At 40.5% G+C, this 16,055-nt stretch overlaps 1 protein-coding gene across 16 annotated transcripts in view; it reads left to right on the forward strand.

Moving 5' to 3' along the window:
- EYA1 (EYA transcriptional coactivator and phosphatase 1) overlaps positions 1-16,055 on the forward strand; it is a 350,405-nt gene that overhangs the window by 310,347 nt on the left and 24,003 nt on the right. For all 16 annotated transcript variants that reach the window (XM_072734530.1, XM_072734522.1, XM_072734521.1 and 13 more), the window contains 2 exons: positions 15,188-15,246; positions 15,360-15,520. In XM_072734530.1, coding sequence (XP_072590631.1) covers positions 15,188-15,246; positions 15,360-15,520 — 220 coding nt within the window. The remainder of the gene's footprint in view (positions 1-15,187; positions 15,247-15,359; positions 15,521-16,055) is intronic.

Raw genomic sequence — 16,055 nt, forward strand, 5'->3', positions numbered from 1 at the left:
ATATTTCATTCTACTTATACTCACAAACCTATTAAAATGGTCCTAAGCAGAAGTCACTCCTCATAATTGGCCAAGCCCTAACAGAGATTGGCAATCAGGGCTCACCCCCAATCCAAGAGAATATTTAAGACTCTATATTTTAGTTGAGGCAAGAAACAAATGAATTTTGAACTCTTTTTTGTGATAATGGCACACAAGATGGAGATATTCCCATTTTCAAGATGCTTAGCATCATTGAAGCACAGAGTAAGCAATGGCGGTGGGATCTGGTACTCAGAAAGTCAAGGTTGACATGCAAACTGCCATCGAAGGGTTAACAGATCCACAGAATTTCATGGGGTGGGCTTTGGAGAAGAGTGTTCTAAGCAGAAGATATATAATGAACAAGGCTCTGAGGGATAAAAATATCCGTTGATTAAAATATACTATAGCTTGAGATAAATGAATGTCCCAACCTGTCAAAGCACGTTCTTCATTGCGGCCACTCACTTAAACGGTTACTAAGCAATGACTGCACCATGCACCAGACATGATTTTAGATGCTTAAAATAGAATTGCCAGGAGAACTGACAGTTGTCGCCCTACTACATTAACAGTCCAAAAAAAAAAATTAGAAATGATCAGCCATTGCTTGAGTAAAAGAAATATGAAACATACACAACATGGAATATTAAAAGAATGTAAAAGATAACACAGATGATTAATATGGAAAGTTCCTTATTACGTATGGTTCAGTGGAAGAGAAAGTAGCTATAAAACATGGATCTGGTTCTCCCTGCTTTTTGGGTATGTCTCCCCCATGATAACATAAGCCCTGTGAAGGGCGTGAGGAACTTTGGACAACCGAGTCAGTGGAAGGAGGGTAGGAAGGATGGTGGAAGTTTTTAGGAGTGGTTACTTTTGAAGGATGGGATCAATATTTCTTTTACATACTTTTTTTGGTTTGCACTAGTTGTCTGCATGAGTTTGTATTATGATCGGTCAAAATAAATCATCACAAAACTGCTTTTTAACACTTCTGTAACAGAAGGCAGCAACATTATCACTTACCTTTTGGTAGGGTCATCAATTCTGTTAGATGATCGGAAAGGTTTCCTTCCATACTATGTGCTTGGTTCACATAGAAAGGAAATAGAAGTAGGGTCCTGTTTAGAAAATAAACAGGGAGAAGAAGACCCATAAGAAACTCTCTCTTCCTTCAAAGAGTGTATTATTCTGGTGGGATACTTCTCGGCTTAAGCCTTCATTCCCTTATCCATCAAATGTAGAGTTTTAGAGAGGATTGGAAATAACATGCAATACTGTGCTGAACACATAATAGATTCTCAATAATTGTCACTATTGTTATTCAGACAGTGGATTACAGAGCGTACATTGGGGGTTGGGGTGTTAAAAAAAAAAGGCAACTAAAAGTTTAACAGAGGGATTGCCTCGACCAGAAAAGAAAGGAGAGGGAAGGCATGCCAGCCAACAGTAGATACAACTATCATCTGGTGAAAGAAAATGGAAGAAGACAGGCTCATTGGGACTGGGTGGGCAGAAGCACACAGGGTGTGATGGGATGTGAGGGGTAAACAGTTGGATATGGCATTGGATAGGCAAGGTGAAGGTTCATCATTAAGGCCATCGGATGCCCAGCTGCATCAGGATATATTGGTTCCAGTTTAATTTTTCCAAAGTATCTATTGATCACTCTCTGGCTAAACGGCAGGCACAGAAAAGGAAGTGAAATGTATTACCTACTTCCAAGAAACTTATGCTCCATGTTGGAAATTATACTTTCAGGTTAAGCAAAACCTACTTTGAAAAAAAATGAGTCTGAAGGTGAAGGTTGAATGGAGTGGACTAGCAGCAGGATGAATTGCATTTTGCAGTCTCATAGCTTTATAAGAATTCTAGCTCCTTCCCAGAGAGAAAATTATAGTGACACCCACCTCTACCCTCTTTCTCTGTAGCCCTGTCATATTTATCAAGCCTTACTGCCGATATTTGTGATTTATTTTTGTGTACTTGGTGCCTGGTATATAAATAAGCAGTCAAGTCATTATTAGTTGAATGCATGACAAACTGAATAAAAGAATACAGAATGAGTGTCCTATATATTTTCTAGAGATATTTCCACACATATAACATGCATAACATAAATGCTCTATTGATGGTATATAATATAGTATTTTCCTGAATAATATAAACAACCAGATTTATGATTAACAACCAAAACATGATTATCTGTCCTTTTAAATGTTCATGGGAAAAGGGGTGATTTGCTAGGGAGTGAGAATATGAGAACAAAATTTTCATTTGTTTTCCTTTCAGGTACCTACTCTTTCCCCCTTCCTCCATTGACACCCAATGGTTTGGGGCACCAGAGCTCCCCATGCTAGAGGAAATCTATGAAAGGATAGTTCACACCAAAGTAATGGAGCTTAAATAATTTACTCTTATCTGAAATCTTTGTCTTATAAAAGACGCTTCAAAGGGAATGATGTCAGAGGCGGATTTCAGATACTTGGAAGAGAAGAGAGAATTTTTTTGAGTAAGAAAATGCCCCTTCAGAGATCCTCCCTTACCCATGAGGGGCTGACATGAGAGGTGACATGGAACCTTCCAACAGCTCACAGAATCCTTTTATTAAGTGCCTGTATCTGGCTCTGCATACTTTTCTATCCAAAGTCAGTAATAACAGAAGAAATTGGCTTGGGAAATTTTTATCAACTTATTAACTAAGGATGTTATTCTAGGCTACATATTCTTTTATATAAAATGGAGGATATTTTTACTATTATAAAATTATCTGGCTTTGTAAGTTAATAAATTGAGCTCTTTTAAACTTTCAAGTTTCACTCCTCACCCTTGCAAAAAACAATCACTTAAAAAGCCAATTAATTTCAAATATCTCTTTAAAAATTGTATTGTGTGGTTTGCAGTTAAATAAAGACAAATTGATAGGCATAGAATAGTGATAAACTGGAACTAATATTTGTTGCAAATATTTAATTTCAGAGTAAAAATTGCTCCAGGAAAAAAAAAAAAGACTCTCTTAAAACATGACCTCCTTACTATTACATCTTTAGTTTCTTGTTTTCTATGTGATCACAACAGAAATATCCTGTGTAAATTAAAACTTCTATTTAAAAGCTTTGTGAATAAATTGGTATAGGATTCATTTTCAAAAAAAAAAAATGGCAGTGAGAGCTACAGGAAAGTCATTGCAGAAAAGGATAAAAGGGCTCCTAGTTGGAGTATTTTTCCATGCTTCTGGCAGCAAGTTTGCAATAAAAAGAATGATTTTCATGAGAATGTGATTATTCACAGTAAGATGAGAGCTGGTGTCACTATGAAAAATTCTTCTTCAGTAGATACTCTCAGCAGGAATAATAAATCGAAAAGAAAGGCAACAGGAGTTACAAAGAACACTTTTGCCAATGACAAATTATGTTTGCCAAATGATGAGCAAACCCATTGAACATTGAGAAATCAGTTCAGCAGTAAATCAAAGGCTTATTTTTTTTAAGATTTATTTATTTATTTATGATAGACATAGAGAAAGGCAGAGACACAGGAGGAGGGAGAAGCAGACTCCATGCAGGGTGCCCGATGTGGGACTCAATCCCAGGACTCCAGGATCACACCCTAGGCCGAAGGCAGGCACTAAACTGCTGAGCCACCCAGGGATCCCCTCAAAGACTTATTCTTAAGAGTAGTTCTGACTCACCATTCAAAAGGATCACATGTTTACCTTCATGCTATTTTCTTTTTTTAAGTTCTGAAATATTTTTTACATTAAGTCTGCCTTGAATTTTTAATACGTGAAAAATCACGTGATACGATTAAATCTATGTATGGTATTTTTAGGATAAAATTGCATAAAACAGCTTGACACATTAGCAAACACACATTTCCCTATTCTGTTTGAAGGTCTACAACGTTTTCACTGGCTCCTACACAAATTTGTTAAATGTCATATCTTCTGATATTAGCTGAATCATAAATGAAGCTATATATTTGGGTCTACGCCTCTTGTGTATAATACCATGTGGTAGGGGTAGAGAATGCCCTGAATATAACTTAATAAAAGATGGATCTTGTAGCATTAGATAGGAAGTGCTCACTGTATTCTTAACTTTTAAAAAAGTAAAGAAATTAATCCTGGGAAACAAACTGGGTTGCTGGACGGGAGGGGAGTGGGGAGGCAGGGTAACTGGGTGATGGGCATTAAGGGGTTCACATGGTGTGATGAGCACTGGGTGTTATACTGTATGTTGGCCAGCTGAAAATTAAATGAAGAAAAAAAGTAAACTATGTTGATATCATTAGATCACATGAAATATATGCCAAAATTATCAACTAAATGAACCCACTAATTCAGTGTTAAGCAATTTTGAATAAGCCCATTTTATTTTTAAAAAGCTTTTTTTCAATTCTGACTTGCATTAGCAAGCCTTTCTTTTTTTCATCCTAACGTTGAGAGTGTGAATAAAGACAAATATATTTAATATAATCGTGTGGTAAAGAAGGCATTCATGGTGAGAAAGAAGGAACTCCAAGCAGAGTGAAGCTGACATATAGTATTTATTAGCACTGTACTTACTCACTAAGAAGGAACTCTCTTCGTGTTGTTCCTTTGGGATTCTTAGAGCAATGTGTTGAAGTGGTATAATGATGACATCTTATTTGTAATGAGCACATTTTTAAAGAAGTGAATATAAAATATATTAACAATTTTTAAAACTTTATTCTTTATTATTAACAGTAAGCTTGAGAATCCTATGCATTTTTATGTAGTGATCTGAAATATTTATCATAACTATGTATGTAAAGACACAGCTTAAGCATGCACTTTAGTTTATCTTTTGCTTTAAAATGCCATCTTCAGGGATCCCTGCGTGGCTCAGCGGTTTGGCGCCTGCCTTTGGCCCAGGGCACGATCCTGGAGTCCCGGGATCCAGTCCCGCATCGGGCTCTTGACATGGAGCCTGCTTCTCCCTCTGCCTGTGTCTCTGCCCCTCTCTCTGCCTCTCTCTCTCCCTCTCTCTCTCTCTCTCTCTCTCTCTCTCTCTCATAAATCAATCTTTAAAATAAAATGCCATCTTCAGATACTTTCAATAACAATTTTATTCTCTAAATATTTTATGAATATTCATCTAAACAGAATCAGACTGAAATCAGTAATATCCTCTTACCTTTGTTGAAATTGCCGTAACTTGGGCAGCCCTGGTGTCAGGGCAGCCCTGGTGGTGCAGCGGTTTAGTGCTGCCTGCAGCCCAGGACATGATCCTAGAGACCCTGGATCGAGTCCCACGTCAGGCTCTCTGCATGGAGCCTGCTTCTCCCTCTGCCTGTGTCTCTCTGCCTCCCTCTCTCTCTCTCTCTCTGCATCTCTATGAATAAATAAATAAAATCTTAAAAAATAAAAAAAGAAGAAGAAAGAAAGAAAGAAATTGCTGTAACTCAAATCTTGAGTTTCCAGTACAAGTACCTAGGTCTCCTCACATATGTAAATATAATTCATGTAAAATCTCTCATTCTGATAACCTCAATAAGATACAGTAACATAGATTAAAATATGGTTTTTGTAAGTGAGACACAGTAATTAAAAGCAGTGTATGTCTCTACAAGTTGCGCCTTACGACCACATCTCAAAAATAGATGTTAGAATGCCTCTTATTAGCTTCTGAGGTTTGAAATTTTGTCTCTTTACCCCATTTGGCTTGTGTCCTCCTATTCCTGTCCAAGCAGAGATAGATAGATATTGACTTATTGTACACATCGGTGCCTATGCTATGCTGAGCGCATAGTCTAGAGTGAGAATTCAAAGATCAATTTGTCCAGGTATGTTCTAATTCCTTAACTTGCATTTCCCCAAATTGTCAAACAGAATGAGGCCGATTTCAAAAAACTCCAGTGCCTTAGCTATGGGTCATCTGCGCCCTTTTCTTTTGAAAGAAAGCATTGTGGTGGGAAAGCAAAGCAAAGAGGAAGATCACGAGGTGTACCCCAGACAGGTATGACAGGTCCTAGCCAGCCTGGGCATGGGACCGAGGGGCTGCGAAAGGCACACCCCACTGCCACTTGGCCCTGCTGTGGCCTCGCATCCAGTCCTCAATGGTAGGCACAAGGGCACAGCAGCGCTGAAGCTTTTTATTACATCTACTGGAAAGTGCAGTGAGGGCTTTGACACACCTTTAGAAAGCACATTGCAGTCATATTAATCCACATCAGTAAGTATGAAAACACCGTACACTGATCGGACAGTCTCCTTTCTACAGAAAGAAATGTGCAAGTAAAAACCTGGTTTCTGCAAATTGACTAACTCATGGGCAGGATTTCTTACCCACAGAGACCGACATACTCAGTCTAATTGTCAGTGAATTAGAAGCAGCGTTCTTCACATCTCTTCCATCAGTCGGCTTGTTTCTGGACCATCCCTCCCCTCTGAACTTCTGAATCACAGAGCACCGCTAGGGATGATCCATTTTACCCTATTTTCCCAAAGAAGTTATAAAAATATCTAGGGAGTCAGGAGTTATTTCCAAAAGCCACTATGGAAATCACTCCCTTAAAACCTCTGTCACTCAAATACTGGTCACCCTGTAATGCCATCTGTGCAATTTAGACTTTCTGCGAGAAGGAGGGTAGTGTGGGCCGATCCACAGGGGGATGTCTTGCCATTCCTTTTTCTTTTTAAAGCACTGCTGATTGCTTGTCAAAATAAAGCGTTCGGACAATTTGTGTGTCTCTAAGGTACCAGAAATACTTCTGTACTTCATATAATTAAACTTTTTTGTGTGTGTGTTTGGAAATAAGAGGAAAACTTCTTTCTAGTAACTTGTAGATGTCTGAGGTATATATAGAGTATCTATATTGTTCAGTGGGGAGGTGGGAGCAGTGGATGTAATTGCTTGATGACAGATAGGAGGGGACAGAGGACCCAGCAATCGTTTCCTCTGCCTTGGCCAACTCCAGCTGGTCTCAATAGGCAAGCTGATGTACAGACACAATGAAAATAGCTCTTTCTCTGGTGACCCTCTTTTTCCTTTCATTTCTACTTTGTAAAGGAAGGTATTGAAACAATTAGTTGGCAGTATGGTGTTAGTTTTCTCATGGTAAATTTGGAAAATGGGGCAAATGTAGCCTCGGTCAGCGGAATTTGGGCTTGTGTAACTCCGCTTCTCCAAAGACGTGTTTGTAACGTTTTTACATTGTTCCCTTTCTCGCAGCCTGCCTCAGAGTCTTCTTAGAGTCTCTGTTTATTCAAAGACTTTGGGTTTACTTGGAGTTTATGTTTCTAGTGTCGTGTTCAGAGGTATAGTGCCCCAGCGTGCTGGCTATTACATCACTGAGCTTGGCATAGATAATAAGACCCATTGTAACGGTCTTAATTCTCTTCATTAATTTTCCTAAACTAACCTGAATGGTGGGGTGTTTTTTTACGTAATTATGGCACAAGTGAAAGGCTTGGAGGAAAAGTACAACCACTACGGTATCAAAGCAGAATAAATATTTGCAGAAAAATACTGCCATAACTTAATATTTTGCATATGAGCCCCTGTACAGAATCTGAGTTATTCCTGGGGCTTGGTCCAAAAGAACATGTCTGTGGCCCGGCCCTGGAAGGCCAGAGATGATGACGGATCAGAAAAAGGTCAGCTTGAGTCGCAGTGCCAAAAATAATGACAGAAGGGACCAAAAAGGCAGAATAACAGTGCAACCAGAGTTCTGAAGGGGAATGTGCCTTTGCCGCACGGCTGTGAGCTCGTACCCCATGTGGCTTTCTTCATACTCCCAACACCGGGACTGGTATTTAGCTGCTTCATGTGTTGGCAGTTTTCCCCGGCCATCCATGCGAGCATTTTATAATCTAGCCCCACAAGTGCTTAGATGTCTGCGAGCAGAGGGCCAGTAGTAACTCAATCTTACTAATTTTATTTATTTTACTCCTCTGTAAAGCCTAGGCCATGGGACAGAAAGGGAAGCCAGGCGAGGGTAAACTCTGGTCATTTGGTTTGTGGTGTTTATCTGCAAGATGGTGGTGGGAGCCCATCATGTAGAACAGAGGTCGCAGGTTGGCACCTGTAGGCTCAACACTGTGCGCCTCTGATTGTTGCCATCTGCCTGCACTCACCCCCTCCACCCTGACTGGCCAGAGCCTTCTCCCCGGGCCTCCAGCCTCCTACTTAGGACACTGTCAAAGTCCTGCTGACACCTGTGCTTTCACCACCTACAGTCGTGCTCTGTACCCTCTACCCCTGGCAAAGGCCTAGTTACCACATTGTCTCTCTTTCCAGGGTGATTTCCCTCTGAAGTGCCAGTCACTGGAAGGCCCACTGGTGTGATCAAGGGCTGGGGCTTGTCCCGTAGGACAGAGGACTCCCATCTAAGCTCCAGGCTGGGAGAGGGGGCCTTGGGGACAGACGCTGGGTGCAGGAGGAGTGGGGCAAATGAAGGCATGGATACGTTTTGTAGCTGAAGTCTCCTGAGCCCCAAACAACTGATAAGCCACAAACAATCCAGATGACAGCAGTTGTTGGCATCGTGTGCAATTGGTGTGGGAAGAGGCAATGAGTTGGGAGTCAAAAGTATAGTGTCCCAGCACTTAATGATATTTAACTTCTCTGAGTCTTCATGTTTTGTATCTGTGAAGTGGGTTACACCATTAAATACTAGTCCACTCTCACCCGACATTAGTAACACTAATTCAGCTCAACAAGAAGGAGGAATGTCTGTGAGGGAGAGAAGCCGTGTGCCTGCCTCCACAAGAACTCCACAGAAATAATAAGAAATGACTTATTGAAGTAGTTTGCCACCCCTGTGGAGGACGAGTATACTCCTCAAGGGATATGAAGCATCAAAATAGGTAATTTAATCAGATGTCAACAGCTCTTGTATCCCTGGCACTTTAGGACATCTGAAAAGAGAGAGGCCAACCTCAGGTTGCTTTAGCAATAATCTAAGTTCGGTAATTAATTATAAAATATTCCTAGTGAAGGAGAATCACAGCTTTGCCGAGCACTGGCCCTCTTTCTGAGAATTTGTGCTATGTGGGTGTTTATGAAAATTGGTTAAATAAAAATGTTAATTATATATTCCTCTACTATTGACGGGTTACAGAGCCTGTATGCGAAATGTTGCTGATTTTGATTTCCCTCTGAAAAGCCATTATCAAAAAATAACTCTTTTCCCTCTTGATCCCTTGCCAGTTCCCGTAGCAGTTCTCATATTTATAATTAAGAGGGTAACAGAAACTATCTCCATTAACCTTCCCTTATGGGAACCTGCTTGCTAACCCCGCAGAGTTCCATGCATGTCTGGGATATTTCCTAGAGAGAACATCTTGCTCAGTAAGTGCCACCTTCCCCCCGCCCCCCCCCCCCCCCCCCCCCCCCCCGCCTCCCTCACCACCATGCACAAGTGAGGTCTGGCATCCACAGTCTGGGATCAAAAAGCTATGTTTTGTTTCTGTTACCACAGCTTCAGTGCCTGTGAACCATCTCTAGTGAGTCTTCCATTTATCTCTTGATTGCTTTAATCACAAAAGCAACGAGGATAAATGGTGAGCCCTGCTGTCCCTCCCTGATCTAGCAAAATACAGTCTAAGTATTTTAGACCTTGGCAGTTCTTTTAGTCTAATTAGAATTCAGCTGTTCACTGCAGTTTTGCAGCATTTATTACCATTGTAACTTATCACAGGTGGAGTTAATTAACTTCTGTTTTTCCTCCTAAACTGTACGTACCTTGAGGGCAGGGACTCATAACTGGATGCTACCTCCAAAGCTAGCTCCGTGCCATCACCTGCTAGCATTTGTAACTCTCCTGCCTCATTTCCTTGTGCCTCCCTCCTGCCTCATCTCCCCCAGCGCACCAGGGTTCTCCTGCCTCAGGGCCTTTGAACATGTTCTTTCCATGGCCTATAGGGCCACTCGCTGGACCTCACACAGCATTGCGTCATTCTCTTGCCTGCTGTATTTTTTCTCCTTAGCAGTCATCAGCATCTAACATATTCTACATTTTGCATATTTTCTTGTTTGGGCAACTCCCTTCCTAGAATGTTAGTTCCAAGATGGTAAGGAGTTTTCCTGTTAAATGTTGTGTCCTTAGCATCTAGAACATAGTAACCCCTTAATATAAATAATAGGATACATGAATGAATAAATGATCACCTTTCTAACCTAAGGCACCCATTAACCAACTCAGATGGGTGTTGAGTGCGGAATCTACCAGGAGTCATGAGAATCGATACCTCCTCCCCTAATGAGGTCCCAAGCCAGATCCCCAAACACAATTGGGGGGTTGCCAACCTTAACAGGACAGATTAATGCATAAAATCAAACTGGCTGACCTGGCAATAGTAGCTGAGACTTGGGAGTGCTAGGCAGTCTTGGTCTCAGCAATGACTTCAGTGCCTTAAAACCCTATCACAGACTTTTTGGCAGTTTATTTCAAAAATATATTTTCAGGGACTCCTGGGTAGCTTAGTCCATTAAGCATCTGCCTTCAGTTCAGGTCATGATCCCAGGGTCCTGGGATGGAGTCCAGCATCCAGCTCCCTGCTCAGCAGGAGTCTGCTTCACTCTCTCCCTCTGTTCTCCCACACACACTTGTGTGCACATGCACGCACTCGCTCACTCTCATCTTTTTTTTTATTTTTATTTTTTTAAGATTTTATTTATTCATGACGGACATACACACACACACACACAGAGAGAGAGAGAGAGAGAGAGAGAGAAGCAGGCTCCATGCAGGGAGCCCGACGTGAGACTCGATCCAGGGTCTCCAGGATCACGCCCTGGGCTGAAGCTGGCACTAAACTGCTGCGCCACTGGGGCTGCTTTCAATTCTTTTTTTTTTTTATAAATTTATTTTTTATTTGTGTTCAATTTGCCAACATATAGAATAACACCCAGTGCTCATCCCGTCAGTGCCCACCTCAGTGCCCATCACCCAGTCACCCCCACTCCCCTCCCACCTCCCTTTCTACCTCCTCTACTTCCCAGAGTTAGGAGTCTTTCATGTTCTGTCTCCCTTTCTGATATTTCCCACTTATTTTTTCTCCTTTCCCCTTTATTCCTTTTCACTATTTTTTATATTCCCCAAATGAATGAGACCATATAATGTTTGTCCTTCTCCAATTATTTCACTCAGCATAATACCCTCCAGTTCCATCCACCTCAAAGCAAATGGTGGGTATTTGTCGTTTCTAATGGCTGAGTAATATTCCATTGTATACATAGACCACAGCTTCTTTATCCATTCATCTTTCGATGGACACCGAGGCTCAATTCTTTTTTAAAAAATACATTTTCAGCACATTCAGTCATTCTGGAATAAAGACTTCATTTTCCCATGACATTCTATATGCTCTGCATTCTGTATGAAGCAGCAAGATAAGGTTTTCAGGAGTATCTCTTGGTACCTGGAAATATAGGAAGCTTGTTTTTCTGTTTTCTGTGTTTACAAATTCTTCTAGTAGACTTTAAATTTTGCTGTGTTGTTTCAGTGGGTCCAGAGCTCCTGCTCCCTCCTTCAATTATCTAATTTTCTGAGTTGAAAACAAACTTAGAAACTAAAAAACAGGGATGCCTGGGTGGCTCAGCGGTGACTGCCTTTGGCTCTGGGTGTGATTCTGGGGTCCTGGGATGGAGTCCCACATCGGGCTCCCTGCAGGGAGCCTGCTTCTCCCTCTGCCTGTGTCTCTCTGCCCCTCTCTCTCTGCGTGTCTCTCATGAATAAATAAATAAAATCTTAGAAAAAAAAAAAAAACAGCTAAGTGCAGAAAGCAAAAATGAAAACATAAAATTAGGCAAGTAAGACAAGTAAAAGAAGTTAGATGGCTTCCAAAGAAAAGGGAGAGAAGGAAAGTCTCATCCCAATAGAGAAAATTTCTGATGTCAGGATACAGGGAAACTACAGTTTGTTTGTTTTTTTAATTTTTATTTATTTACGATAGTCACACACACACAGAGAGAGAGAGAGAGAGAGAGAGAGAGAGGCAGAGACACAGGCAGAGGGAGAAGCAGGCTCCATGCACCGGGAGCCTGATGCGGGATTCGATCCCAGGTCTCCAGGATCGTGCCCTGGGCCAAAGGCAGGCACCAAACCGCTGCGCCACCCAGGGATCCCAAACTACAGTTTTTAATTTGAGAGTAGATGCACTTAGGTTTACACATTCCACACGTATCAAAATAGTTCTGTATTTTAATATTCTCCATTCCTTTAGGAATTAAGAATTTTAACAGGTAAACATCAAGATATTACAATATTATAGTTTTCACCAAAGTCAAGACATACAGAGCTATTTCCCGAGACATTTCTACCACGATATAGAGAAGCTTATACCAAGACTCAGTTAATGAATCTTTACTATGTATCTTGTGGATAGGAAGTTTGTGCTGTATAGTATTTTTCTACCGTTAAGTGCAATGAACAATTCTGAAAACATATTTTCCACGGTCATTTTAATGATTTCTTTTTATTCCTGGGGCGCTAGGTAGGCCCTTTACAAAATGCTCCTGATATGTTTGCATTTATTTTTGTTGAAATCATTCTACAAAAAAAAAAAAAAAAAAAAAAAAAAAAAAAAAAAAAAACTCTCCTGATAGAGAATGAAGATTTCTTTGTTGCCACCACACCAGTGGATCACATCGCTGTGAAGTGAGTTTGATGTCTTGCAGTAGGAGCCGGGAAGCTGTTGCTACTCAATTAGAGCTCACCGAGATACTGAACTGGGCTTCAAATGAGGGCTTCAGCCCTGGGAACAAAGAGACTCGGATAAAGCTCCCCGGGAGAAAACAAATACAGGATATGGGGGAACAATAGTGACAATGGAGTCATTAACAGTCATTGGAAGATAACTGGCTTCTCTGTCAGTCATGGAGATTTACAACTGCATTCATTTAAGAAAAGCCTCTTAACACCCCGCCTTTCTAAGGAATTCTGTCCACCCTTAGAGTTAACTGACTTCGAGTCAGTTTTGGTTTGATTCCTTGAATTAAACCCTCTTACACCTAACTCTGGGAAATGATCAAGGGGTAGTAGAAGTAGAAAGGGAGGTGGGCTGGGGGGGGGGGGTGACTGGGTGATGGGCACTGAGAGGGGCACTTGGCAGGATGAGCACTGGGTGTTATACTAAATGTTGGCGAATTGAACTCCAATAAAAAAAAATTTTTTTTAATCACGTAAGTAGGTTAAAAGTAAAAAAAAGAAAGAAAGAAAAATAAACCCTCTTATTAAAAAAAAAAACTTAAAATAAATAAAATAAAATAAATAAACCCTTTTAAACGTAGCTTTTCCTCCTGTACTTCCTCACCTTTCACCTCCTGTTTCTCCCAAAAGTGAAAAAGCTTCCACTGTGGCCCTCTGGCATTTTGGGTGTTTCTGGTTTGGTTTTCTTTTTCTTTGGTTGGGGGAGACGCTTTTTTGGTTTGTCTTGGTTTTTTTCCTCTCTTTTGTACACTCACCATGCACCTTAAAGGAGTTGTTTACCAACAACATAAAAAAAAAATGTATTTCTGGCTAGATAAATGGCAGAAACGTCTACACTCATGGTTGGATCACACTTTAAACCCGGAATACGTGACTTGTTGAGAAAACTATCATTCATCTTCTGAAATATGATTAAGTTAATAACTCTGAGAAGTCCCCAAACATGTTTTCCAGGAATGACCTGTTTTTAAAATGTTGAATTCACAGTCCACATGTGCGGCCTCCTCACTAGCTTTTTCCTCTTTTCTTATCTGAGGTTATAGACCTGGGGAGAGCAGGGGAGGGTTACAAGGTCAAAGTCTTTTCCTCCTTGGAACTTGCTGCTTGCTGGGAGGCAGTTGCCTGGAAAGTAGATGCTTTAGAGAAGAGGTTGGGGGGTCACGATTTTAATTCTGTTAAGCAACAGCTGGTTTGAGTTTCTTTCCTTTTCTATCTCCTGCTCCCTTCCTCACAAATCCGTGGAGAGAAAAGAATTTGTTCAGAAGGAACTGGGGACATAAAAATACACCTTGTATTACTGTGGCACTTTATGTCTGTCATCTTTGTTACAAATTGTATGTTGAACATTGCAGGGATAGGCTAGATTTTACAAACTTAAGTAGGAAATATAACCAGTGCTTTAGTCAAAAGAACCTTTTAAAATACAGGACACGACATGGACCTGGAAATCTTCTAACATTTTTAAACTAAGACTTTTAACAAAAATAAGTAGGATAAAGGCTTCTGGGGTATTTGGAGCCTGACTGCAAAGGATCACGACGGAAATATTAAAGCACGCCACGTGTGGTTGCCTTGTCTCTGGTGGGAGACCCTGTCGTGTGTCTCCAGATTAGTGTGCTGTCATTTGTTCAACAAATGTTTACTGACTGTTCCTCACACAGCTATGCTAGGGGCTGGGGATATAGCAGTGAGATGTAGGGGTGCTCATATGCAAGCAGGTGCATAAACATCAGATCAGTCCAGTAGAGCTTTAGCCCCAAATCACAGCCTCCTATTCTAAACCGTTTACACATGGTTTGGGATTTAAAAATCAGGCCTGTTCACATAACATTATTCTACAATAAATCCATAAATCCAACACTTAAAAGGAATATATAATAGTGAACCAGTTTAAAAAAAAAAAAACACCACATGGCTTGATTGTTTTTATTTGGGTTTTGAAGTCTCTTGTGCTTTCTTCCTCCTCCTCCTCCTCCACACACACACACACACACACACACACACACTAAAACTCACATCTCTGAAATCAATGGCAAACCAGTAACAGATTTTTTCGTCTGGGCTCCTCGGCACACTGGCCTCAGGCTCTGTTGGTGTGTGGCTCAACAGCAATCAGAGGTCATAATTTCATTGGCAGTTAGCATCAGGTTTAATTTTTCTAGCATGTTACATTTACCGAAATGTCTGGTTCCAGTTATGCTTTAGGCATTGACTGAATCAGCTCTGAGCAGCATGATGTCTTCAGGTACCTGAGGTTTATGGAACACATATGCTAATTGTTTTCAATCACTTTCCTTTCTAAATGCAAAAATGTGTTTTCTGAAGCTGAATAACAGTAGTCCTTAATGGTATTGCTCATTTTTTTATGTTCAAAGAGGACTTGAAGTAGGTAAAAATATCAAGCAGCTGTGTGTGTTTTTTTCCAAAAAAAAAAAATGAAGATACTTATCGAAAATGAACATGTATCACTTTAATTGCATTTTAGGAATGTGACCAAGTTCATATAGATGATGTGTCTTCCGATGATAATGGGCAAGACCTAAGGTGAGCATGTTGAAATATGAAGTGATTCACTCCATTTTATAAGTCTAATTGCTCAGCTAATTAAGATGAACTTTCTGTTTGGTTAACTTTGGGTTTTTCTTGCATCTAAATAGCACATATAACTTTGGAACAGATGGCTTTCCTGCTGCAGCAACCAGTGCTAATTTATGCTTGGCAACCGGTGTGCGGGGTGGTGTAGACTGGATGAGAAAATTGGCTTTCCGCTATAGACGAGTAAAAGAGATCTACAATACCTACAAAAATAATGTTGGAGGCAAGTAACTCTTACCAATATCCTATTGGATTATTAAGATAGTATAACTAAAATTCTCAAAGTACCACACACTTTCACATCACACATTTTTGGGATCTAATAGCTTTTTTAGAGTGGTTTCATCTAACCAGTGATTATTCTGCTATGATTTAGTGACAGGAATGTGAGACTTGAGCCAGCCACCCTGGCAAGTCTAATCTGCTCCTGGCTCCATTACTTCATAGTGTGTGTGACCTGGAGTAAGTTTCTTGACCTTTCTGATGTTCATTTGTCCTACCAAGGAGGTGTAGGATTAATAACCTTTGGCCAAATCACTTGAGATGGATTGTAAAGCTCATTCAACTGTGTTTCAAAATGGCTTTAGCATACAAGGGAATATGTTGACTTATAACAAAAAGTTTAGGGGTGTGTTGGTTTCTAGCATTGGCTAAATCCACATGCTCAAAAGATGACATCTGAGATCTCTTGCCTATGCTTTCCTTTGGGTAGGAGTCATTCTAGGTCAGCCCCTCCCATACGTGGCATATGTGACCAT

This window comes from Vulpes vulpes, chromosome 13 (assembly GCF_048418805.1).
Source record: "Vulpes vulpes isolate BD-2025 chromosome 13, VulVul3, whole genome shotgun sequence".
Taxonomy (NCBI): domain Eukaryota; kingdom Metazoa; phylum Chordata; class Mammalia; order Carnivora; family Canidae; genus Vulpes; species Vulpes vulpes.